The following is a 25190-nucleotide window of genomic DNA, read 5'->3' as shown; positions in this document are numbered from 1 at the left end:
GACTGTGTTTAACATCTGGCCAGCTGTATTTAGAGGCATGTCTTGTGGGCCTAATTAATCATATGGTTACTTATTGCGCCCAGAATTACCCTGGCCAGTGAGATCCTACATCATGAGAAAAACATGTTCACCAAAGCAATCTCAAGAATTAAGTGGCAAGCCAAAACTGTCTAGAGCCCAAGTAATGAGGTCATCTAGCCTGAACACAGAGCTATAGGGTGGGTCTCATAGACACTAGACAGGCCAGACAGACCAGCCCAGTTCTCTCCGTCTGATCAACTGATTAGCTGCTCTACCAACACCCGGATGCAAATTCATTTAAATAATGGGAAATTAAGGGTTTTACATTAGCAGAGAGAAAGTTTGGAAAACGGTACACATGGAGGAAGTTTCAAAGGGAGGAAACTATGTGCAGCTATTAAAACCATATATTCCTATAGTGAGGGAAACACAGTGAGTGAATGAGTGAGTGACTCACATTCATGGAGGAGTTGATCTCTGTGACTGCGTCGTCGTCTGTGGGGAACTGATAGATCTGCACTCCGTTGCTCACCAGCTCACTCATGATCTTGATCTTGAATTTATGGAGCTCGCTCTTGGAGATTGTATCGGCTTTAGCGATGATGGGGATTATATTCACCTAAAGGAGAGAAAGGAGAACATTCTGGCTATTAAGATAAACTCCATCTGGTTTGCTTGAGGTTTTTCTCCAAATTGTAGATCTTTAGAAATTCTGCTATGGTTTAGAAAGGATTCATGGCGGTTGTATCTTACAACTAAAGAGCAATGCAAGTAAGAGCATCTGATTTTTTTGGCAGAGTATCATCAACAAATACTTTAATTACTGAATGTCGCAAATGAGGCCATATGCAACCACGACGGGTTGATCTCAGTCAAACCCACACAGAGAAATAAAACAAACAGCAGTTAAGAAAACAAACTGAACGGGGTCCCATCTCAGCACTAAAACAGATGGGAAAATAAATGCATTCATGTGACAGTATTGCTTTGGCTCCTCAGAGTACTAGATTAAGTCACTGACGTCTCATCACCTGGCTACAGGATATAGTTTGTTAGGATAAAAAAAGGAGGCCTTATTTCGATGTAACCATTCGTCATCATTTTGATACAAAGCAGATGTCATGGTTGTTTTGCATAGATACCTCCGTCCTTTACACCATGTGTATTGAGGTAAAACAGCAGAGGCTCATAGCTTCTAGTCCCTAAACCAGACCACCTTACCATCCTCTATTTTAGGCACAGTTCCCTTAGAGCTGTGAAACTGTCAACGTTCCGCCTCAATAGCCTTTATGGAACTATAAGTCAAACCCCATTGTCTGTTTGCTTTACATCATAGACCTATTGGCTGATTTTCAGTCTGCCCTGTGTCCCCTGTGAAAAAGCTCATTAGTGACAGCTCAGAGAGCGATAGAGCCATTCTGTTGGCTGAGGCAAACTACCATGCTGTTGGCTGAGGTAAACGACCATGCTGTTGGCTGAGGTAAGCAACCATGTATTTTAAAATACAGATATGATTTTCAATACAGTAAAAAAAAAGAGAAAAAAAAGTTATATATCACAGTATACATTGCATTCGGAAAGTATTCAGTCCCCCTGAACTTTTTCCACATTTTGTTACGTTACAGCCATTTCTAAAATTTATGAAAAAAAAATATATTTAATCAATCTAGACACTATACCTCATAACGACAAAGCAAAAACAGGTTTTTAGACATTTTAGCAAAGTATTCACCCCCCTTGGCATTTTTCCTATTTTGTTGCCTTACAACCTGGAATGAAAATGGATTTTTGTGTAACTGTATCATTTGATTTACACAACATGCCTACCACAAATATTTTTTTATTGTGAAACAAACAAGAAATAAGACAAAAAAAACTGAAAACTTGAGCGGGCATAACTATTCACCCCCCCAAAGTCAATACTTTGTAGAGCCACCTTTTGCAGCAATTACAGCTGCAAGTCTCTTGGGGTATGCCTCTATAAGCATGGCACATCTAGCCACTGGGATTTTTGCCCATTCTTCAAGGCAAAACTGCTCCAGCTCCTTCAAGTTGGATGGGTTCTGCTGATGTACAGCAATCGTTAAGTCATACCACAGATTCTCAATTGGATTGAGGTCTGGGCTTTGACTAGGCCATTCCAAGACATTTAAATATTTCCCCTTAAACCACTCGAGTGTTGCTTTAGCAGTATGCTTATGGTCATTGTCCTGCTGGAAGGTGAACCTCCGTCACAGTCTCAAATCTCTGGAAGACTGAAACAGGTTTCCCTCAAGAATTTCCCTGTATATAGCGCCATACATCATTCCTTCAAATCTGACCAGTTTCCCAGTCCCTGCCGATGAAAAACCTCCCACAGCATGATGCTGCCACCACCATGCTTCACTGTAGGGATGGTGTTCTCAGGTTGATGAGAGGTGTTGGGTTTATAGGAAAAACGCCAAGGGGGATGAATACTTTTGCAAGGCACTAAGTATTCAGACCCTTTCCTCAGTACTTTGTTGAAGCACCTTTGGCAGCAGTTACAGCCTTGAGTCTTCTTGGGTATGACGCTACGAGCTTGGCACACCTGTATTTGGGGAGTTTCTCCCATTCTTGCCAAAAGGCACCTAAAGGACTCTCACACCATGAGAAACAAGATTATCTGGTCTGATGGGTGGAGAGCGTCGCTGCACAGCTCTTTTCAGGTCTCTCCAGAGATGTTTGATCGGGTTCATGTCCGGGCTCTGGCTGGGCCACTCAAGGACATTCAGAGACTTGTCCCGAAGCCACTCCTGCATTTATTTAATTTTTTTGTCATTTAGCAGCCGCTCTTATCCAGAATCGAACCCACAACCCTGGCGTTGCAAACGCCATGCTCTACCAACTGAGCTACATCCCTGCCAGCCATTCCCTCCCCTACCCTGGACGACGCTGGGCCAATTGTGCGCCGCCCCATGGGTCTCCCAGTCGCGGCCGGCTACGACAGAGCCTGGATTCGAACCAGGCTCTCTAGTGGCACAGCTAGCACTGTGATGCAGTGCCTTAGACCACTGCGCCACTCGGGAGTGCATTGTCTTGGCTGTGTGCTTAAGGTCATTGTCCTGTTGGAAGGTGAACCTTCACCCCCGCTCTGGAGCAGGTTTTCATCAAGGATCTCTCTGTACTTTGCTCCGTTCATCTTTCCCTCGATCCTGACTAGTCTCCCAGTCCCTGACGCTGAAAAACATCCCCACAGCATGATGCTGGCACCACCATGCTTCACCGTAGGGATGGTGTCAGGTTTCCACCAGACGTGACGCTTGGCATTCAGACCAGAGCATCTTGTTTCTCATGGTGTGAGAGTCCTTTAGGTGCCTTTTGGCAAACTCCAAGCGGGCTGTCATGTGCCTTTTACTGAAGAGTGGCTTCCGTCTGGCCACTTTACCATAAAGGCCTGATTGGTGGAGTGCTGCAGAGATGGTTGTCCTTCTGGAAGGTTCTCCCATCTCCACAGAGGAACTTTGTCAGAGTGACCATCGGGTTCTTGGTCACCTCCCTGACCAAGGCCCTTCTCCCCCGTTTGCTCAGTTTGGCCAGGCGGCCAGCTCTAGGAAGAGTCTTGGTGGTTCCAAACTTCTATACAGTGCATTCGGAATGTATTCAGACCCCTTGACTTTTTCCACATTTTGTTACGTTACAGCCTTATTCTAAAATGGATTAAATACCATTTTCTTTCTCACCAATCTACACAAAATACCCCATAATGACAAAGCAAAAACTGGTTTTTAGAAATGTTTGCAAATGTATATATATATATATATATATATATATATATATATATAAAAGGAAACACCTTATTTACATAAGTATTCAGACCCTTTGCTATGAGACTCGAAAATTAGCTCAGGTGCATCCAGTTTCCATTGATCATCAATGAGATGTTTCTACAACTTGATTGGCGTCCACCCGTGGTAAACTAAACTGATTGGACATGATTTGGAAAGGCACACACATGTCTATATAAGGTCCCACAGTTGACAGCGCATGTAAGGGCAAAAACCAAGCCATGAGGTCGAAGGAATTGTCCAATGTCAAGGATGGTAGAAAGTCACAGATACTTACAGTGAGGGAAAAAAGTATTTGATCCCCTGCTGATTTTGTACGTTTACCCACTGACAAAGAAATGATCAGTCTATAATTTTAATGGTAGGTTTATTTGAACAGTGAAAGACAGAATAACAACAAACAAATCCAGAAAAACGCATGTCAAAAATGTTATGAATTGATTTGTATTTTAATCAGGGAAATAAGTATTTGACCCCTCTGCAAAACATGACTTAGTACTTGGTGGCAAAACCCTTGTTGGCAATCACAGAGGTCAGACGTTTCTTGTAGTTGGCCACCAGGTTTGCACACATCTCAGGAGAGATTTTGTCCCACTCCTCTTTGCAGATCTTCTCCAAGTCATTAAGGTTTCGAGCCTGACGTTTGGCAACTCGAACCTTCAGCTCCCTCCACAGATTTTCTATGGGATTAAGGTCTGGAGACTGGCTAGGCCACTCCAGGACCTTAATGTGCTTCTTCTTGAGCCACTCCTTTGTTGCCTTGGCCGTGTGTTTTGGGTCATTGTCATTCTGGAATACCCATCCACGACCCATTTTCAATGCCCTGGCTGAGGGAAGGAGGTTCTCACCCAAGATTTGACGGTACATGGCCCCATCCATCGTCCCTTTGATGCGGTGAAGTTGTCCTGTCCCCTTAGCAGAAAAACACCCCCAAAGCATAATGTTTCCACCTCCATGTTTGTCGGTGGGGATGGTGTTCTTGGGGTCATAGGCAGCATTCCTCCTCCTCCAAACACAGCGAGTTGAGTTGATGCCAAAGAGCTCAATTTGTCTCATCTGTCCACAACACTTTCACCCAGTTCTCCTCTGAATCATTCAGATGTTCATTGGCAAACTTCAGACGGCCCTGTATATATGCTTTCTTGAGCAGGAGGACCTTGCGGGAGCTGCAGGATTTCAGTCCTTCATGGCGTAGTGTGTTACCAATTGTTTTCTTGGCGACTATGGTCCCAGCTGCCTTGAGATCATTGACAAGATCCTCCCGTGTAGTTCTGGGCTGATTCCTCACCGTTCTCATGATCATTGCAACTCCACGAGGTGAGATCTTGCATGGAGCCCCAGGCCGAGGAAGATTGACAGTTGTTTTGTGTTTCTTCCATTTGCGAATAATTGCACCAACTGTTGTCACCTTCTCACCAAGCTGCTTGGCGATGATCTTTTAGCCCATTCCAGCCTTGTGTAGGTCTACAATCTTGTCCCTGACATCCTTGGAGAGCTCTTTGGTCTTGGCCATGGTGGGGAGTTTGGAATCTGATTGACTGATTGTTTCTGTGGACAGGTGTCTTTTATACAGGTAACAAACTGAGATTAGGAGCACTCCCTTTAAGAGTGTGCTCCTAATCTCAGCTCGTTACCTGTATAAAAGACACCTGGGAGCCAGAAATCTTTCTGATTTAGAGGGGGTCAAATACTTATTTCCCTCATTAAAATGCAAATCAATTTATAACATAAATTTTTCTGGATTTTTTTGTTGTTATTCTGTCTCTCAATGTTCAAATAAACCTACCATTAAAATTATAGACTGATCATTTCTTTGTCAGTGGGCAAACATACAAAATCAGCAGGGGATCAAATACTTTTTTCCCTCACTGTAAGAGGTCCTTTGGAAATAATTTATATACGTCTTCAAGGTAATCAGCCTAGAGCAATACCAAAGTATTTGATGCAAGAACTGCTAACACCACAAATCGGACTATGAGGAACTAGTGTTGTGGATCAGCTACCACAAACTGAACTTACACTGTGAGAAGAATAAACCATCTGCTCGTTTGGATCGCAGACAGTGGCACAAACCCTAGGATGGAAATTGTTATCTTAAATGCCAAAGTTAGAGAAGTAATGTAAGAAAGAGGAAAGAAGACGTAGTAGTGTAACCAATGACAACGTAGATGCACAAAACGTGCATTTACTTTTATAACGTTACATTCTTTGTTGTATTTATTTGTGTAATTACTATAACTGAAAATATTCCATGTACCTTTTTTAATCATTTGTATAATTACTTTTACTTACAATGTTATGTACCGTTAACATTCTTCCTGTTGTTCCTGTCTGAAAAACGGTATATAGGAATACGTTTTATGGGCTGTGATGTGTACACAACTGCTATAGCCTAGCCTTTTCCCAGTTCTCTGGGCCAACACTGGGAGGAACGTCCACACTTTTTCTACTTTGAAAGTTGTTACTTATTTCATCCAAAAAAAGGCAACTACAAGTTCATTTACAATAAAGTCACAATCCACTGAGCATTGATGTTTCCAAATCTTGATTATTTATTGAAGTCAAGTGAAGGAGAAAAGTGAAAGATTCAAAAATGCTATGGGGTGACAGGTCACATCTGGGCCCACTCTACACTTTAGATAGGGTCCAACTGAAAATGAGTATTAGAACAAATATTTAAGATAAATTATTCATTTACTGTGTGTGTGTATGGCATACATTCTACTCTGTTTCCACAACAATAATATCCTAGACTACATACCATAAGTATTTTAAGCAGATGAGACAATACATACAGTATTTATCAACATCACATCTAAAAGGACTGATGTATACACAGACATTTTTGCAAAAGCCCCAAGTTCCTCCCAACACTAAATCGTCATTATAATCATCACTCAAGGTGTTCATCATCCCCAAAAACCTCAGTGATGATATACAGAGCATGGGCAGAGCAGACTTACTTTTCTGAATTGAGGAAAAAATAAGGGAATTGCGCTCAGACTGTTGTCGATGATTTTGTCAGGGTTACCCTCACTGGCTGAGGAGTAATAAACAGAGACTCCCATGAAACACCTGTGTGTGCCATCTCAAGTGCAAGGTCATGTGATTTCTCTCTCAGGTATTGCCCATGCTCTTCACTGACCAGCCTGTGTCTTGGTTGTAGTTGTTGTCCTGCATGCCTCCAAAGGACTTGAATTTCCCTCACATACGTCCTTGCAGTTGCTTGAGGTAGCACAGTTGTCACAGCAGTCATGTTTGGGTGATATTGGTTGCGTGACCTCATCATCAAAGAGCTGTAACAGTTTCACCCGCCTGCAGCTGGTACTGTTTGACACATACAGTCTCATCAACAAGCTGTCTTCCACGGTGCAGGATAAGTGAATGTGAGTTTGTGCCGTCCCTCCCTGCTCTTCCATACGCCTGCATGTAGGACTCAAGGTCTTGAGGTGGTCCATAGCTGACTACATGATGGACACCCTTAAAGTCTACCCCCATTCCTAATGCTGAAGTAGCCATCAGAACTCTGAGATTAGATGACTCATCTTTCAAGGCTGCGATGATGTGCAGTTCCGAGTGGTAAATGTCAAAAAGCCTGTTTTCCAGTGTGTCCTCTGCTCCTGCTGGATGCACAGATTTCTCCAAGGAAATGCTGAAAAGCAGGACAGTAACAGTATATGACAGTCCTTGGGATCTCAGGCCCCTTTGACTCCAACTCTTGTGAGCAACCATGAAAACTTCTCTACAGGGTCAGACGACACCTTCTTTCTTCAGTGCCTGTCTGATGTTGTCAGTGTCAGGACTTTTCACCACCTCAACACATTGCTGCATGCCCAGCTGCTTCATTATGCTCTTCCTTGTAGCCTTGGAAACTGTAGCTGTGACGGCCAATACAGTAACTGGTAGGAGTGACCGCATCTCGCCAACCATTCTCCACCACTTCCGAAAAGCAGCCTCCTTCCCCTGTGCCTTACCCCTTTATAGGAAATGGGATAAAAACAAGACAATATGCATTAGTTGTCAAAATAAAGGACTAAATAATACTGCTTCAATGACAACATTGTCATGTTGAATGTAGAGTGTGGCCTTCATGTTCATTTAAAGGAGTGTCATTTTAAGAGAAGGTCCAACATTTTTCTATAGTGATCTATACTAAAACGCACAGAAACACAACAGATCAAATAATTAGCAGGTTTCACGCATGAGACAGTAGTTTTACAAGTCAAATAATCCAGGGCATATCAAATCATATAACGGCAATTAACATGTACACACATAGACCACATGGCAATAAAAACCCATGGCATGTCCCCCACCCCACATAGCCGCAGCCACATCCACCTTCTCCCCACATAGCTGTACCACCATCACCCCTGTCTCCCCCCTCCTCTCTCTCTCCCGATATCTATCAGACAGTTTTAGTCAACTTAGCCAAAAAGATGCTCAAAACACATTTTAGTTCCACACAAATAACTCACCATTGAACCACAGTGTGGACCTCTTCGACAGCCATTCCAATGAGATGCTCGTGGATCAATGACGTTTGAAGTAGGCATGGCATTTCTCTGAGCCAACAAAAGTTTCAGGAGTCCCGAAGACAATCGTGTATTCACTCTTGGGAATTTTCTCGTCACTCCTTCCCTCTTTGACCCGTGTAAACGGATTCCTTGAGAGTTCAGAACACGAACCTGATCCTCGATCAGTGACATCAGAGGAGAAACTACTATTACCATCGATTTCTCCACTTTCAATTTCAATAAATCGCAGCCTGTCGGCCACACTTGATACACTAAACTTGTACCATTGCCTGTAGGTAGACACACCAAAATATATATTTTCTTTAGTAGATTGTTCAAGCTGAGGAGTTGTAATGCCTTCATCGACTCGATTTTGTGTTTAGAGCACACTTCTGAATAAACAGAATACACATTTTCCTCCATATTTTCTTATATTTTCTCCAATGTTGAAAACTAACTAGCATATGGAACAACTTCATACAAAATGTGTCCTACCCGGTCGGAAAACAGTGACGAACATAACTTCAACGGGCGTGTGAGGGGAGGGTTCTTGAAATGTAACATTCAATTCAAAATGTTTTTGCAATGCTAAATTCTCCAGACCTCCAAGGGAGGCGTGACAACAACGTGATTTTGGAAGTATGACAACGCGAGACTACACTGCTTATAAGTATAAGAAATCTAAGATGTGTCAAATACATTTATTTGGTTTGCTAACTTGCTAGCTAAGTGGCTAGATTTAAAGATCAAGCTTATTGGTTACAGCAGAGACATTCAATCCCCTCCTGGATCAAGATCCCCGTTTCCTAAATTGTTTTGTGTGTAAAAAATGTAATATTTTATTTATTTATACACTGAGTGAATAAAACATTAAGAACACCTAACATTGAGTTGCATTCCCTACCTTTTGCCCTCAGAACAGCCTCAATTCGTCTGGGCATTGACTCTACAAGGTGTCGAAAGCGTTCATTACATTTACATTTTAGTCATTTAGCAGATGCTCTTATCCAGAGCGACTTACAGTTAGTGAGTGCATACATTTTCATTCTGGCCCCCCGTGGGAAACGAACCCACAACCCTGGCGTTGCAAGCGCCATGCTCTACCAACTGAGCTACAGGGGATGTTGGCCCAATTTGACTCCAATGCTTCCCACAGTTGTGTCAAGTTGGCTGGATGTCCTTTGGGTGGTGGACCATTCTTGATACACACGGGAAACTGTTGAGTGTAAAAAACCCAGCAGCGTTGCAGTTCTTGACACCGTCAAACTGGGGCGCCTGGCACCTACTACCATCCCCCGTTCAAAGGCACTTATATGTTTCGTCTTGCCCATTCACCCTCTGAATGGCACACATACACAATTCATGTCTCAATTATCTCAAGGCTTACAAATCCTTCTATAACCCGTCTCCTCCCCTTCATCTACATGGATTGAAGTGGATTTAATAAGTGACATCAATAAGGGATCATAGCTTTCACCTGGATTCACCTGGTCAGTCTATGTCATGGAAAGAGCAGGTGTCCTTAATGTTTTGTACACTCAGTGTGTATGCATATGACGGTGTGAAAATCTGGATACCGCCCAACCCTATCATACCCATACAATCTGTTTGATATGAGTCATCGCATTTCTATACACAAACAAGCCTGGCATTTCCTCTCCACCATTCCTAGAACAACTCTATAGGCCATACAACTGGTCTGATATGTGAGCTCGGTAGGGTCGTAATAGGAGTACTGGATGTATTGTCAGGTTTGTCAAGTGCTGTGACAGGTCTGTCTCAGCCTGAGTATTTCACAGATTTCACCCGCCCTCTTTGGGGTCAATAAAACTGACTGCACTAGTAACTAGACGCGACATTCTCTCTCCCTCAGCCTCGTTCATGCTTCAACTGCAATAGTGACGAGATTCATTCCACCAGTTCACTAATTGAGGCAATGATCATTCATGTGTTTCCAATAGGCTGCAGTCAATTTTAGGGATGGGCACGGTTAATTGATTAATCGAATATCCGAACAGACGTTAGTATTAGATTACTTGAGTGTACATTTTTGGAAAAAATAAATGGTAGGCCTATTTTAAAATATTAAAAAGCTAAATTAAATTAAAATTATCCTAAACTATGGATATGCTGCCCAATACTCAGTTACTCACACGAAAAACAATGATCTTCATAGACATAACAAGTTACAACATCAAACATACTTGCTTAAGCAGTCTGCCAAATACATTAGGGAACGATATGAACCTCCTGAAATCCTATCCAATAAAATTAGATCTGGAATGTCTGTCAGCTGCTTCCTTTTCAAGGACATTGTGGGTCCCCACCCCAACATGAAGAGCCAATAGGATGGTGTATGTTTTTTGCCCACAAGGCACTAGTGGTAGTGATCCTTTACCTTGCTGTCCAGTTTCTTCATGGTAACTAAATCCAAAGATTTCAGCGAATGCCCCGTGGGAGAGATGAAGTACAGACAGATGTGGATCCTCCCGTCGTGGTAGTTGAAGAGGGAGCGCTTGATTTTCAGCTCTTCCTGGAGGTAGTTTTCAAACTGTGTGTCGATATAGTCCACTATCGGTTTATAACTGCAAAAGGAAAATAAATGTAGTTTTACTAAGTGGTTATTGGTTTAATTTAGAAGTTTGACATTTGGAAGTCACACATGTTCTTTCTTTGTTTCTTTCAAAGTTGCCAGTGGGGATATCAGATGTCTGTATGTGTACAGAAATAACCTGCATCTACTCAGGTTAATCTCACCTTTAGACTATCAAGCATCACAAATTGTAAATATTTAAGGTCACAGAGGTGAACATTTAATATGCCAGTGTGTTTAGTCTAGCATTCTACAGATGAAGTGAGACAATAAATCACATAGAAAGTCACTGTTAAACCTTGGAAATTAAATCAACCCTGGAAATCTGGTGAAATCAAGAACTTAAAGTATTAGCCATCATTGTGTCCATCATTATACTGTAGCTTGGAGGGCAGGTAAGTGATATGGAGGCTTGCCAAGAACATATGTACAATGTTTAACCTTTCCCTCTTTACATAGCTGAGCTATTTTCCCAGAATGCATCACTGATGACCTTTAAAAGGCTGTTTGGGATGCATCGTTGCAGCAGTATTTTCCCAAACACGATGAGTTACGGCCTGTTCCTCCCACTGTATCATTCAGGGGGCGTGTGAGCCCTCTCGCTGCAGAGGACACACAAACACTCAGTCCCAAAGCTGTAGTTCAAACCAAGAATTTCCTCCTCATCATTCTACACCCCCTCCATTCAGGGGGGAGATGAAGTCCTCAAAATGACATTAGTTTGACTGTGCTCGTCTTGTCTAAATTCCAGGCAACGTAAGCAATTTACTCCAAAAGATGGCATGTTATCACACACTGTGAGAGCATGAACAGGATAAAGAGACTCAATGCTTCAACTACTGATCAGCTGAATATATGATTCTCAGCATCAGCTGCTTACCTCTCCTCTTTGTTGATCTGGTCCCCGAACCCCACGGTGTCCACGATAGTCAGCTTGAGGTGGACGTTGCTCTCCTGGAGGTCGTATGTTCTGGGCCGCATACACACGCCATTCTGGTAGTGGCTGGCCTCCTCGTTCTCAAACATTGTGTTAAAAAGCGTATTCATTAACGTCGACTTGCCAATACCCGTTTCCCCTAGGAACCACGAGAGAGAAAACTGGTGTTAGGTCTCAGTAACTCTCAGGAGGGGCATTCTGAGCCCAGCCTCTTCACAGCAGCACAGTCATTTGTTCTCTTTCATGCCAAGGGCAGAAACAACCCTGGCTGCATATCAAATGGCACCCTATCCCCTATATAGTGCACTATCTTTAACCAGTGCCCTATAGGCCCTAGTCAAAAGTAGCGCGCTATACAGGAAATAGGGTGTCATTTGGGATGCAGACCCTAAGACACACAGTGTTACTGTTAGTGTACTACCATGTCCTCTGTAGCTCAGCTGGTAGAGCACGGCGCTTGTAACGCCAGGGTAGTGGGTTCGATCCCCGGGACCACCCATACACAAAAATGTATGCACGCATGACTGTAAGTCGCTTTGGATAAAAGCATCTGCTAAATGGCATATTATTATTATTATTATGTGGATTGATACTCACCTACACAGAGGATGTTGAAGCAGAAACCCTGTGTCACCGATTTACTGACCAGCTGATCGGGAAGGCTGTCAAAACCAACATGGCCGCCCAAACTGAGGTTACGCTTTTCTTCATTCTGAAAAAATACAAGATTAAACAAATCAACAACGACGGCAAGACTGGAGATACGCGAGGGGAAAAGCACTGAGGAAATGTAGTACTGTGAATCGAGAAGTTAAGGATTATGGAATACCACTACCACATTCAATTTTTTTATAATGTTCTTATAATGCATTCTACAGACATGTAGCTCATCATAATGTGCCTTAAATTACAAGATGAGCATAACTGGCTGAGGAGCTGAAGTTGGTGGAATAATCCTTCAAAACAGGAGGTGGCATCTCTGCACTGAGAACAGGCAGCAGAGATGCACTAGAGATTCCAACAGTCAAATTACTTCTGATTAATTGAGGTCATACCAAAGAAATCAGTGACCCGCAAAGGAAGTTAGCCTGCTACTCTCATGTGAACAGCCCATCTCTAATTATGGGTGATTTGTAGGGAAGAAATAATGTAGTCCCTTATCTTGCTAATCTCCGATGGATAGCAGAGAGAGCACCTTGAGATCAATGGGTCCTTCCCAGCATGTCTGGCTTAGCCTTTCCCACTAGGGATGCATATTTGGGGGCTGATGTCACCGGACACTGCCTGAGAGCTGAGCTGAGCGGTGCAGGCAGGCAGGCCTATGTGCAACTGGAATCGACAGAGCCACAAAGGGAACGCACACACAAAACCTGCCCCAGAGTGTCATCTGAAGGATCATGCAGACCTGCGGACGTGGACACAAACTCCCCAGATATGAACATGAACGTCAGACAAGCTGAGGCAGAGGCATCCATCCTTGCTATATAGTCAAGGAAAGAGGTCAGTATAGGAGTGCAAAGTATGAGAATAATTAGATGGTGCCATTCAGTGAGCCTCTGTTTTAAAAAAGTCCCCAGGTAAGGAAACCACACTTCCCATGTGAATCACTGGATCACAGAGAAATAGCTGAGCGTAAACGATGGCAAACTTTGTACAGTGCCTTGCTTCATCTGTGACAATACATTACACAAATTACAAAGAACTTAAACAAGGGCAAAACCTGAATCTTTGAATCAGACAGACTGACAGAGAGACCTCCAGTAGAGTAGACCTGAAAAACTCATTTCGATCCCCACCTGCATAGTTTCTCTGCTTCAGTGAACTGATACACGACACAACCCATCAGCCACATCCAGACACTACTACTGCTACTGCTGCTGCTGGCACTGAGTCTAATGGAGAAATCTTAACACAAATATGTAGATGGTTGAGATTTTAGTCATTGCATGGCACCAGGCATCCAAGGAAAGAGACAGAAGAGAAGTCTATATTTTCTTTTGATCAAACACACTCATGCACAGAGCTGTCTGTCTGTCTGTCTGGCAGCAACTCCTCCATCTTTCTCCCATCACACGCCTCTGCCCAACAGGAAAAACAGAAACAAGACTGAGGAGAGAGGAGCCAGCAGAGGCCATTTTACGAGACAGAGGCATACCAATCTGTAGGTGTCACAAAATACATTTAGTTACAGCCAAATGGAGAGCATTATAACACGGGTCACAAAGCACATTTTCATTGGTGTGCACGTGTAGCCGTAACATCAGATGGGGAGTAATAGCCTCCACATGACAACACAGATAATTGACTCCCAACACACACAGCCTGAGCTAATCCATGTTTTCCGACAGTGGATGTGATAGCCCCGCCTCCAGGCTGTCCTGTGTTGTGTGGTAAATATGATGCAACAACAAGAAGCTGTCCTCAATCTTTCTCCAGAGACTGTGTTTGAAACATCATTGGGATATAAGACTGTCAAAGAAAAAGTGGATTTCCAAGACAATAACAGTACCGGTTTTCCAAACGGCAGATTTTCTTTCGAGATTGTCTCATGTCAAAAATCTAGCAACTTGTGGTACATCACATATCAATGAATCTTGTCTCATATGCATCAATAAAGCCATTATTAAAAATGTAAGGCCAAATTAACTAAGTTCCAAGGAAAATTGTGGCAATAAAACTCATAAGCATACCTTCCACCTCAAGGCAATGTGCGTGGTTCTAATTTTATGCATATTATGTAGGCCTCATGATACATCTGATGTTCTTAGGGGTCAGTAAGCATCAAACATGCTAGAGCCACTAAGGGCAATTCATTACATAATCAAGGCTAAAATAGATCTCTATAGTAGAATACATTTTTACATTTTAGTCATTTAGCAGACGCTCTTATCCAGAGCGATTTACAGTTAGTGAGTGCATACACCCCTACAACTCCTTTTAGATTTACAGTTAGTGAGTGCATACACCCCTACAACTCCTTTTAGATTTACAGTTAGTGAGTGCGTACACCCCTACAACTCCTTTTATTGTTTTGACACATTGATTGTTTCACATAGCTGTGTGCACCCTACTGTGTTCAACCTATTGATGCAATTAACCAGACATCCTCCCTATTAAAAACCAGTCATAATGAACAGAGTGCCCTTTAAACAAAGTATTGCGTGCAAAAAGGCCTACAACATTGCCTCAATTGTGTGTTTCATCTCCTAAAACTTGGATAGTCAATGGGAATGCCACAGTGTTTCCTCACACTAATTTCAGTGCATTCCCTACTAAAACCTAAGCAATCATTTCATTCTGTAATCACTGTCTACTGGCTACTGGGAAATACAATGGAGCCTTTGGGGAGTACTGGTCTGCATGCAATCTGCAATTTGGGGAGTGTTATCTCGAGATTGAATTATCTCCCTTCACTAAAACAAATGTTGTGACAATTTGAAGGAGTGGCTCCTCATCTATTTATTCCAGAAACGTAGTGCTTACTGTCCAATTCAACAACTCAAGGAATCTCCATATGGATTGGCTAAAAGTGAATTAACACTGGATCCTTTATATTTTCTTTTTGTTTAACCAAGAAATGCTTGTGGCATCTTTTTTGTTTTGTTACTATCATACATGCAATCATAAGCCAGGTTTAGTTTTTGGGTTGCATTCTGACAAATAACTACTGTCATCATTTGAATAGTGCTCTGAAACGATGAACACAAATAAAGAGAAAGAAAAACTCATCAACATTGGTATGTTCTGAGTTTATTGAATTACTGAACAGTCTACTACGCAGACTTGCTGTGAGTAAATGGCAGTTAAATCTCCATCACAACGTTGAAAGAATTAGTATGTTGGTTAGCCTATAAGCATAATTTTTGACTACTTAAAACAGGAAGTTACAATGTAACCACATGTCAACACCTTTGTTTCTCAAAGGAACCATGTAAAACATCAAACCAACCAATGATTAGTAAAACAATGTTGCTACATTGTAGCGGGTGTGGGGTAGGCTAAATGCTTGACACAGGAGAATTGGAAAAACTACAATTGTCTGTACCATGCCGTGGTAGACTATGTGAGCACCAATAAACAGCTGGTGTGAGGAATTACACTAATGCACATTATTATACAGCCGGTATTAATGATTAACGCAGCAATAGCAATATGCCTCTATATGTAGGCCTATTCATTCAGAAGCTCGCAAATAATTAATGAGCCAAGTCCTGAGCAGAACCCCATCAGGACCAACCAACGTGAATCCCTATTGATAGTCCACACTTCCAGGAATAATTGCAAAGTCCCTTACATAGCTGCATATTACGATATGCTCATAGGCGGAACATTATATCAGTATGTACTGATAATATGTCTACATCCGTGTGTACTTACAGAAAATATGTCTACGTCCGTAGCAGCCATGGTGCGAAATGTATGTGTTTTATTGCCGAGCTGGGCGAAAGAAAACTGCCCTCGTCTCACTCTCTCTGTAAGCTAGCTGACACAGTGGAACAAGCTTGGTAGTGCTTCCAATATGGCCACTTCCTGGAAACTCCCATTTGCCTTAGGAATGCCCTCGGAGCTACAGAAGGACAGGACTGCGCGCTGAAAATATGGAACGTTCTAACGGTTGTAATTAAATAATCTTTGCCGATTAAGAAAATATCCAATATTATATGATTGACGTTTACGCGCTGATGATATGAAAAGCCATCGATTAACTATATTACCTCGCAGGTCGCTCATGGGATTTGTAGTTTGCAGAGCTGTAGCTGGCTTTTTAAAGTCAACGTTTTGTTTTGTTTAGGCTACTTTAAAAACGATTAACCTATCTTGAGTTACAAACTTTTAATGAATATCGAGACATGAACTCAAAAAGATATAGCCTAAAAACGATTCCTCTCATTCTACACTACTTTAGGGAAAGTGATGTGAGCCAGGTCTGAGGTCTTGAAACAGTGTAGCCTGGTATTTCTACTGTTTTTGAAACATTTTATCGCCTTTGCCTAAAATATTGTAACAAGTAATTGTATCAATGTTCATCATTCTATGCATATGATATGTAAAATAAATATGAGAATGGTCAGATACTCCCGGGTGTTTTCGATATTTTTTTCTCAAACTTTTTGTTGGCTACAGTAACAGTTGAATAATGTTAGTCGACTACAGGCTACTCCCCCGGACACCTCTGCGCACCGCTCCAAGACAGAAGACTGCACCCATTATTCAAATTCATTCCACGTATCCCCGGAAACTGCAGGTAGGGCGAAGGTATAGTTTCTGACAGGTATCGCGGATTACAGGTATGATAAGTCTTTTCACTTTCGGTCGTTCGTCCTGAATTGAAATAGTTGGTTATAGGGCTCAAAATGGATTTCACGCAAGAAGCTATTATCTCGCTGTTAATAGAAGAAGGGGGGAAATTAAAGAATTCCGAGTTGCTGAGTAAATTCAAAGATTCCCTGAACTGCACTGATCCCGCAGAGAAGAAACAGAACAGGGATCTATTCAAAAGGTTTGTGAACACTGTTGCTGTCGTGAAAGACATTGAAGATGTCAGGTATATTGTACTAAAGAAAAAATATCAGCATTTGTTACAAGAAACAGAGGATGTTCATGTTCAAAAGTATGAAAGTGAAGAGGTCCCCGAGCCAGGTGAACCCTCTGTATTGAACAGCGAGCACAATGCACATTCTCAAGATGGAGGAAGTGAGTCAAGTCCCGAAAATGTCCAAGAACCTGTTATTACAAGTGTCGGTGAATGCGTCTCAAATTACAGTGACATGATTTCACATATAGAGCTGACATTAACAAATGTGGATTTCAAACCAAAAAGGTCCCTGAATTTCAACATAGACCATACTTCTGTTGCGCAGAGAGAATATATCCCCTCTGGGGGGGCTGTGTATCCAGGGAAAACAAAGAACCCTAGTGTGCAGAAGCCATTTGCACTGCCTTTACGAATGCCTCCAAACTTGACCAGAATAGAGATCCATAAACTCAAATCTGAGGATGATGAATGCTCTCCAAGGAGAGCTGGATCCACTGACCAAGATGCACACCGCTCTAGAACCAAGAGAAGACCATCCTCTGGGAGTGTGGGTTTGAGCTCTCCGCTGCCAAGGAGGGCTGTCAAGATCACCAAACCCTCCGATGAGCCCAAGTACACATCCACAGTCCCTCTGGAAGAGAAGGAGCACGAGTGGCTGGTGAGGTGTGCTGCTGGACACTGGAGACAGGTGTACGGCCTGCTCCTCAGAGACACTCAACTGGCAGAGAAGAAGGACTTCATGTCTGGCTTCACAGCCCTTCACTGGGCAGCCAAGTGTGGCAACAGTGAGATGGTGGGTAAGATCATCGACATATCCAGGCAAGGTGGAATGGATCTCGACGTCAATGCCAGAACATATGGAGGGTACACGCCACTGCACATTGCAGCTTTGCATGACCAGGAGTTTGTGTTGGCCATGCTGGTGCGTGAATACGGAGCAGATGTGAATATAAGGGACAATTGTGGGAAGAAGCCATATCACTACCTGCACAAAGGGATTTCTGCTGAGGTGAAGGAGCTACTTGGTGATATGGTCCAGCCCCAGGAAGTTATCCAACCGGAAAGGGAGGAGCTAGATATCTTCCCAGAATTCTCCAAAGGCTTGCATACGATAAGTCGCCTCTTCAATCCCCATGTGGAGAAAAAGAAAAAGCACAAGCAAAGACCCAGTTTCTATTCGTTGGTTGACGACCCGAGGGAAGAGAGAGATGAGAGTTCATCCAATCACAGAGACGACTCAGATGCATTTAAGTGACATGAGTCTGATGTGAACTATGATAATAGACTTTGATATGTTGCACAAAATCTATTTAGCTTTTTACACTGATATAGATACGAACATATGGGGTTATGAGAGGAACATTCAGTTGTGTTGAACTTAGTTTTATATAAATTAACAAGAGCAATCGTCATAATTTCAGTCCTCCTTTTTAATCAATCAAATACATTACCAGTATGGGAGGTATAGTATCAAATGTGCTACTCTGTGTGTCATGTAATTAATATAATTTATAATGTATCTAATCGTGTGTCACATCTGATTTAATATTGAATAAGTAATGCATGACTTCATATACTAGCTAATGCCTTGATTTAACATCAATTTCAACAGATACTTGTTAAACAAAATCTGTACATGACCATTTTAACAGCAGATTAAGAATCCATGAACACATTATTGGATGTGTCCCTGTACTAAAGCTGTAAATAAGGTATGAAGATGGCTTCATGTCTGGACATTTACAATGCCTTCACTCTCAGGGATTGTCATTTGTGTCATATTTTTAGATGGATTTTCTGTCTAAGAAACACATTTGTGTGAAAAGATTGTTGTAGTACTGAATAATTGTGAAAGTGAACAATACTATGTGGCCTTACTGTTTAAGATTCCTCTAGTATGAATGTGTTATGATGAGTGAAAATTGATACATTGTGTGAAGGGTTGATTTGGTGAAATGCAAAGATATGCTATGAAATATCTATCTGTGGTTTTCAAATCACATGCATCTTGTCTTTCTTCCATGTCATTGATCTTATACAATACATACTTTAGTAATAATGTAATTTGTTAGTGTTAGAAAAAAAACGATGTTTCATGTACAGGGCCTTCAGAAGGTATTCCCGCCCCTTGACTTTTTCTACATTTTGTTGTTTTACAGCCTGAATTTAAAATGGATTAAATTGAGATTTTGTGTCATTGGCCTACACACAATACCCCATAATCTCAAAGTGGAATCATGTTTTTAGAAATGTTTACAAATTAATTAAAAATTAAAAGCTGAAATGTCTTGAGTCAACAAGTATTCAACCCCTTTGGTTATGGCAAGCCTAAATACATTCAGGAGTAAAAATGTGCTGAACAACTCATATAAATTGCACAAACTCACTCTGTGTGCAATAATAGTGTTTAACGTGATTTTTGAATGACTACCTCATCTCTGTACCACACACAAGCAATTATCTGTAAGGTCCCTGAGTCGAGCAGTACATTTCAAACACAGATTAAACTACAAAGACCAGGGAGGTTTTCCAATGCCTCATAAAGAAGGGCACCTATTGGTGGATGGGTAAAGATAAAAAAGCAGACATTGAATATATCCCCTTGAGCATGGTGAAGTTATTAATTACACTTTGGGTGGTGTATCAATACACCCAGTCACTACAAAGATACAGGTGTCCTTCCTAACTCAGTTGCCAGAAAGGAAGGAAACCGCTCAGGGATTTCACCATGAGGCAAATGGTGATTTAAAAAGAGTTACAGAGTTTAATGGCTGTGATAGGAGAAAACTGAGGTTGAATCAACAACATTGTAGTTACTCCGCAATACGTACCTAAATGACAGAGTGAAAAGTAGGAAGCCTGTACAGAATACAAAGTGTTATGTTCGGGGCAAATCTAACACAACACATCACTGAGTACCACTCTTCGTATATTCAAGCGAACGACCGGTGGCTGCATCATGTTATGGGTATACTTGTCATCGGCAAGGACTAGGATTTTTTTTTAGGAGAAAATGAAACAGAATACAGCTAAGCACAGGCAAAAGCCTAGAGGAAAACCTGGTTCAGTCTGCTTTCCAACTGACACTAGGAGACAATTTCACCTTTCAGCAGGACAATAACCTAAAACACAAGGCCAAATATACACTGGAGTTGCTTACCAAGACGACATTGATTTTTTCTGATTGGCCTGGTTACAGTTTCAACTTAAATCGGCTTGAGAATCTTGAAAATGGCTGTCTAGCAATGATAAACAACCAACTTGAAGAATTAAAAAAAGAATAATGTGCAAATATTGTAGAATCCAGGTGTGCAAAGCTCTTAGAGACTTACCCAGAAAGACTCACAGCTATAATCGCTCCCAAATGTGATTCTAAGGGAGTAAATGTTATTTATAATAAGGATGACATGGAGTGCGGCAGGTAGCTTAGTGGTTAAGAGCGTAGTGCCAGTAACCGAAAGGTTGCTGGTTCTAATCCCCGAGCCGACTAGGTGAAAAATCTGTCGATGTGCCCTTGAGCAAGGCACTTAACCCTAATTGTTTCTGTAAGTCGCTCTGGATAAGAGCGTCTGCTAAATGATTAAAATGTAAATGGAGAAAATCAGACCTCTGAAATGAAAATGGATGGCCCTCACTTCAGCAAAAATATATTTGACCTAAACCCTTCCTGAACATTTTTTTTTTTTAAGTGACCCTCTCCTATACCCAAAATAATAATTAAAACAAAGTGGATAGCAGAAAACATGTCTTCAGTTTACCCTCATTTCTTGGACAGACCAGAGCCTTAGATATGCAGTTTTAGAAACTGTTCTTCATTGTGTAAGAATTACATGGCATGGCAATGTCAAGGCCTTTTCTAAACATTTTACATATTAGCAGAATCTTTTTTAATACCACACAAATTACTGAAATGACAGGCTAAGAATGGCCAAAGAGATAGGCCTACTTGTTCGTTTTATCATATTTCTCCAATGCCAAATCAGTGTGTCTTGTTTGCAACGAAACTGTCCCTGTTAGCAAATAATTAAATCTGAGACATCATTAGGATTCACAGCTTGGTACTTTCAAAAGTTAGGCCTACCATTCCACCCCAGACAGAGTATGATGCAGAAAAATGTAAGCTTTAACTTCTGGCTACTCTTCTTTCGTGGCTTAGCCCAACGACAGAAGGTCACAGGTGTTTATTTAAAAGAGGTCTGGGTTTAAACATCTTCTATTGTACAGAAAGTGAATAACGTAATCAATTGATAGTGACAGAATTAGATTACTTCCCAAGCAAAGTAAAATGTTTTTCTCCTCGGCTATAGAAGGTTGTAGCTCAGCCTCTGAATGTCAAAGAAATGAAACAATTATATCCCCATATGCATCTGAGCCACATGCTTCCCGAGAATTTTGCAGCTTGTTTCTAGCATAAAGCATCGCGGACCAAAGCGCTGTTATAGATCACATTATATAATCGGATCCGTTTTATTTTAATCAAAGTCTTCAGCTAACAAGGGTTAGGCCTGTGCTTTTTGCCATATTCTTTAATAAAAAGTAGGACTATGGCATACCCTCTCATACCCGCTTAATTCGAGTCTTGGTTTTAACTTAACAGCCCTTCACTGCCATGGAGGTAGGCTATTTAAAGAGTGCATAGTGGGTGGAGGAATTGACACACAAATCTATGGATATTTCGTCTGTCCAACAGGTAGGCCTAGCTCTTATTTCTTAAATAGGAAGAACTAGGCTCCAACACATAAACCTCTTGTTGTTAGTAAAGTCTCATTAAAACGAAGATGGTTGAAATGATTTATGCCTACTCGAATGTGCCTACTTTCATCACCATGAGCTGTCCATTTCTGATTGATTGTGCTGCGGCTACTGCTTCAAGTTTCAGCACCACAATGTAAGTTACTCTAATTTGGCTTATTGTGAGGTCAATAACTCTGATAAATAGGCCTACATCAGGGGCAAGAAACATACTGTTTTTAATAAGATAAATTATAGTAGTAGCAAGCGATCAAAGTTGACCTCTGGTCCTCTTCTCATCTTCGGCTCTCCTTATCAAACTGAACAAAACATAGGCTATAGGCTAGTCCCCACTCAAGACTAAGGCTAATCAACAACAACAAAATCGGAAGAAGCCTTTGACTCTCCTCCTGAACTGCCATCATAGGCCTACACAGCACAGCCATTGGTTAGGCAGCACACCAAAAAGTATTTGATCAGCAAGAGCAGAGCAGGGCTTAGGGTTGGAATATCCATTGCAGTGTGTAATGCAGCCTAGTTTTATTTACACCATCCCAGCAGCTATCGTAGAAATATAACTTTGCTCTGTGTTTCTTCAAGCATGCACTTGATAGCCTATAGGCTATGGGTCATATGATTGAGACCACACTAAATAGCCTATAGGTGCACTTGATATTGCTCACCCAGTGGAGAATCAGAGATTAGGGGCAGCATCTATACATAGCCTAATAAGCAACTAATTCTAAAACACTGAGAAATATTGACATTTCATCAATTACAAATTACATGACCCTCTCCTGGACTGAAATTGAAAAACATGACCCTCCCCCATTTTCTTCCAGGTACCCATTATGTAAATGTCGATCCATCCCTAACATGTATTGACTCAGGGGTGTGAATACTTATGTAAATTATATATTTATGTATTTCATTTTTAATACATTTGCAAAAATTTCTAAAAACATGTTTTCATTTAGTCATTATGGGGTATTGTGTGTAGAAAACCACTAACAACAAAATGTGGAATAAGTCAAGGGGTATGAATACTTTCTGAAGGCGCACTGTACATACAACCATCTACTGAACTCAGGCATCCCAAATATCAGCATGTGAAATGTCTCCCTGTTTGTTGGTTTCCTGGCTTCATACAGGCAGCATGAGCTTGTGATTCAGCGAACTGAGCGTGGACCCAGAGACTAAAGAGATGCGAACTGAACAGGCTTACTCAAGCTGTGTTCCTGGCCTTTTCATGATGGCACCTCCCTCACAGAGAAATGTCTCTGCGTCAAGCCAATTCTCACCCCGTGGTTGGAGCAAATGTTCCCACTGCAGCAAGGCCAGGGGCGAGAAGGACACAGTCACACAAATTACTGGTTGCTGTTTAATACACAACACTCACAGTCCTACTACACTTCTGTAGCCAGAATATTCACTGGACCAGCTACCACCATCCCCAGTAGCTTGAATATGAGATCTCAGTCTCTGAAATGTACTGCACCACACAGGTGTTGCCATCCTTGTATGTATTGTGTACGTCAGTGCAGAATCCCATTTAGTTGTATGTCCGGTTTGCTACCGTAGGCCTACGCTTAGCGTGATCTCCTCTGGTAACCATGGGAGTCAGATGAAAGGTACTTTGCAATGGGAAGTGAGCTAGTGGTTGGTGTATTCTAGCGTCTCTCTTTCCCTTGGTTTCTAGAGTGACGTGCCAAAAAATCATGTTTTTTTTCTCAGACATTCAGTGCCTCATAATAGGCATTTGTTGTTGTTCACAAACAAATTGGGTAGCATTCCATCAGAGATGCTAAGGAGGCCAGAGGACATGGGGAGATGCCTCACTTCAACACGCCGATCCAATCCCACTTAATTAGAGCAACACAGCTTCTCTCCATATAATAGGTAACATATTACGGAAGAGATACAGCAATAACTGTTATTAACAGCTATTAAGTATGAATCTGTTCAAGTTGTTTCAAACGGTCTAAACTAGTCAAATGTACTTCAGGACATTTTTATTTAGAAATAGCAAACTTACGGTTTGGTGGAAGGAGGAGAACATTTAATTTATTCACAATATAACAAACGTCAAGGAATTCAAAATTCCAAGCAACAAATTAAGCACTCTCCACAAGGCAAACAAAACACAACACAGAGAGGCGACAGTCAGTCAGACACAATGAAGAAAGCCAGAGGAAATGAAAGTACAAAGGCTCATTGTCATCACAAGACTGGGATTGATTGAAAACCAATGAACGTGTCATTCATTGTGATCATCTCTCTCTCTCTAATCGGGTCTCTGTCTCAGTTACAAAACCCTACCCCCACTAAACAAACAATACCTCTTTCAAAACATCGAAACAACCCTTTTCTGGGATATTGAAAAAACACTTTTTGACAAATGGATAAAAATAAGTGATAAGTTAAACAATAATGCATGTTTACATACATAACAGGAAATAGCATGGGTCTGTTAAAAGCAAGAATGTGCACTTCTGTTGGTGCTATTTTGCATCTCTGTTCCCTACTATTGGCCTTTCGCATGCCTCAGGAATTCCTTTAGGCCATATAAACAAGAAGGCTCTGAGGCAGAGCCCCACTCACTTAAAGTTTGTTTACCAAACTGAAATGGACATCACCGTAAATCTCCAGAGAAATGTTTAGGGTGAGAGTTGAGCACATCAGAATATTTTGTGTATATTGTTTGCGTTCTCTTCTCTCCAATCATTTGACATTTCACAAAATAATTAACACCATTCTGTTGATGAACAGTACATTGAATGTATTTTTTGTTGTTGCTCAAAACTGGATTTTCAGTTCTGCTACCATCAACGCCTGAGGAAGTCCTCAAACGGAAGATCCACACATGGGTGAACGTGACCTTCTTCAAGTGGATGCCACACACTGTGTAACAATGATTTTAATAATTGGGTCATTGTGACATAAACTACATGACCAAAAGTATGTGGACTCCTGCTTGTTGAACATATCATTCCAAAATCATGGGCATTAATATGGAGTTGGTCCCCCCTTTGCTGCTATAACAGCCTCC

General features: G+C 41.6%; 2 protein-coding genes across 3 annotated transcripts in view; one reads left to right on the top strand and one right to left on the bottom strand.

Moving 5' to 3' along the window:
* LOC311142972 (septin-8-A-like) overlaps positions 1-16599 on the bottom strand; it is a 28457-nt gene extending 11858 nt beyond the window's left edge. Inside the window, exons 1-5 of one of the 2 annotated variants that reach the window (XM_084178752.1) lie at positions 16252-16599; positions 12472-12586; positions 11818-12013; positions 10743-10929; positions 479-640 (exon numbers count right to left, since the gene is read on the bottom strand). In XM_084178752.1, the coding sequence (XP_084034878.1) occupies positions 479-640; positions 10743-10929; positions 11818-12013; positions 12472-12586; positions 16252-16281 (690 nt within the window). In that variant the 5' untranslated portion in view covers positions 16282-16599. The remainder of the gene's footprint in view (positions 1-478; positions 641-10742; positions 10930-11817; positions 12014-12471; positions 12587-16251) is intronic. The other variant, XM_084178751.1, reaches the window with a different exon arrangement.
* A 524-nt stretch (positions 16600-17123) lies between these two features.
* LOC311142975 (ankyrin repeat domain-containing protein SOWAHA-like) lies at positions 17124-19699 on the top strand. Its single transcript, XM_084178755.1, has one exon. The coding sequence runs from the start codon at positions 17229-17231 to the stop codon at positions 18663-18665; it is 1437 nt and encodes a 478-aa protein (XP_084034881.1). The 5' UTR covers positions 17124-17228; the 3' UTR covers positions 18666-19699.
* Positions 19700-25190: the final 5491 nt, after the last annotated feature.

The sequence above is a fragment of the Coregonus lavaretus genome (assembly GCF_964263955.1).
Source record: "Coregonus lavaretus genome assembly, chromosome: 15".
NCBI classification, from domain to species: domain Eukaryota; kingdom Metazoa; phylum Chordata; class Actinopteri; order Salmoniformes; family Salmonidae; genus Coregonus; species Coregonus lavaretus.
Note: the sequence above shows the minus strand (reverse complement) of the source record. Positions and strands in the feature narration are given on the sequence as shown.

What these genes read in the sequence shown, in the direction of transcription:
- LOC311142975 (XM_084178755.1), top strand. Translation starts at nt 17,229, where the DNA reads ATGGATTTCACGCAAGAAGCTATTATCTCGCTGTTAATAGAAGAAGGG.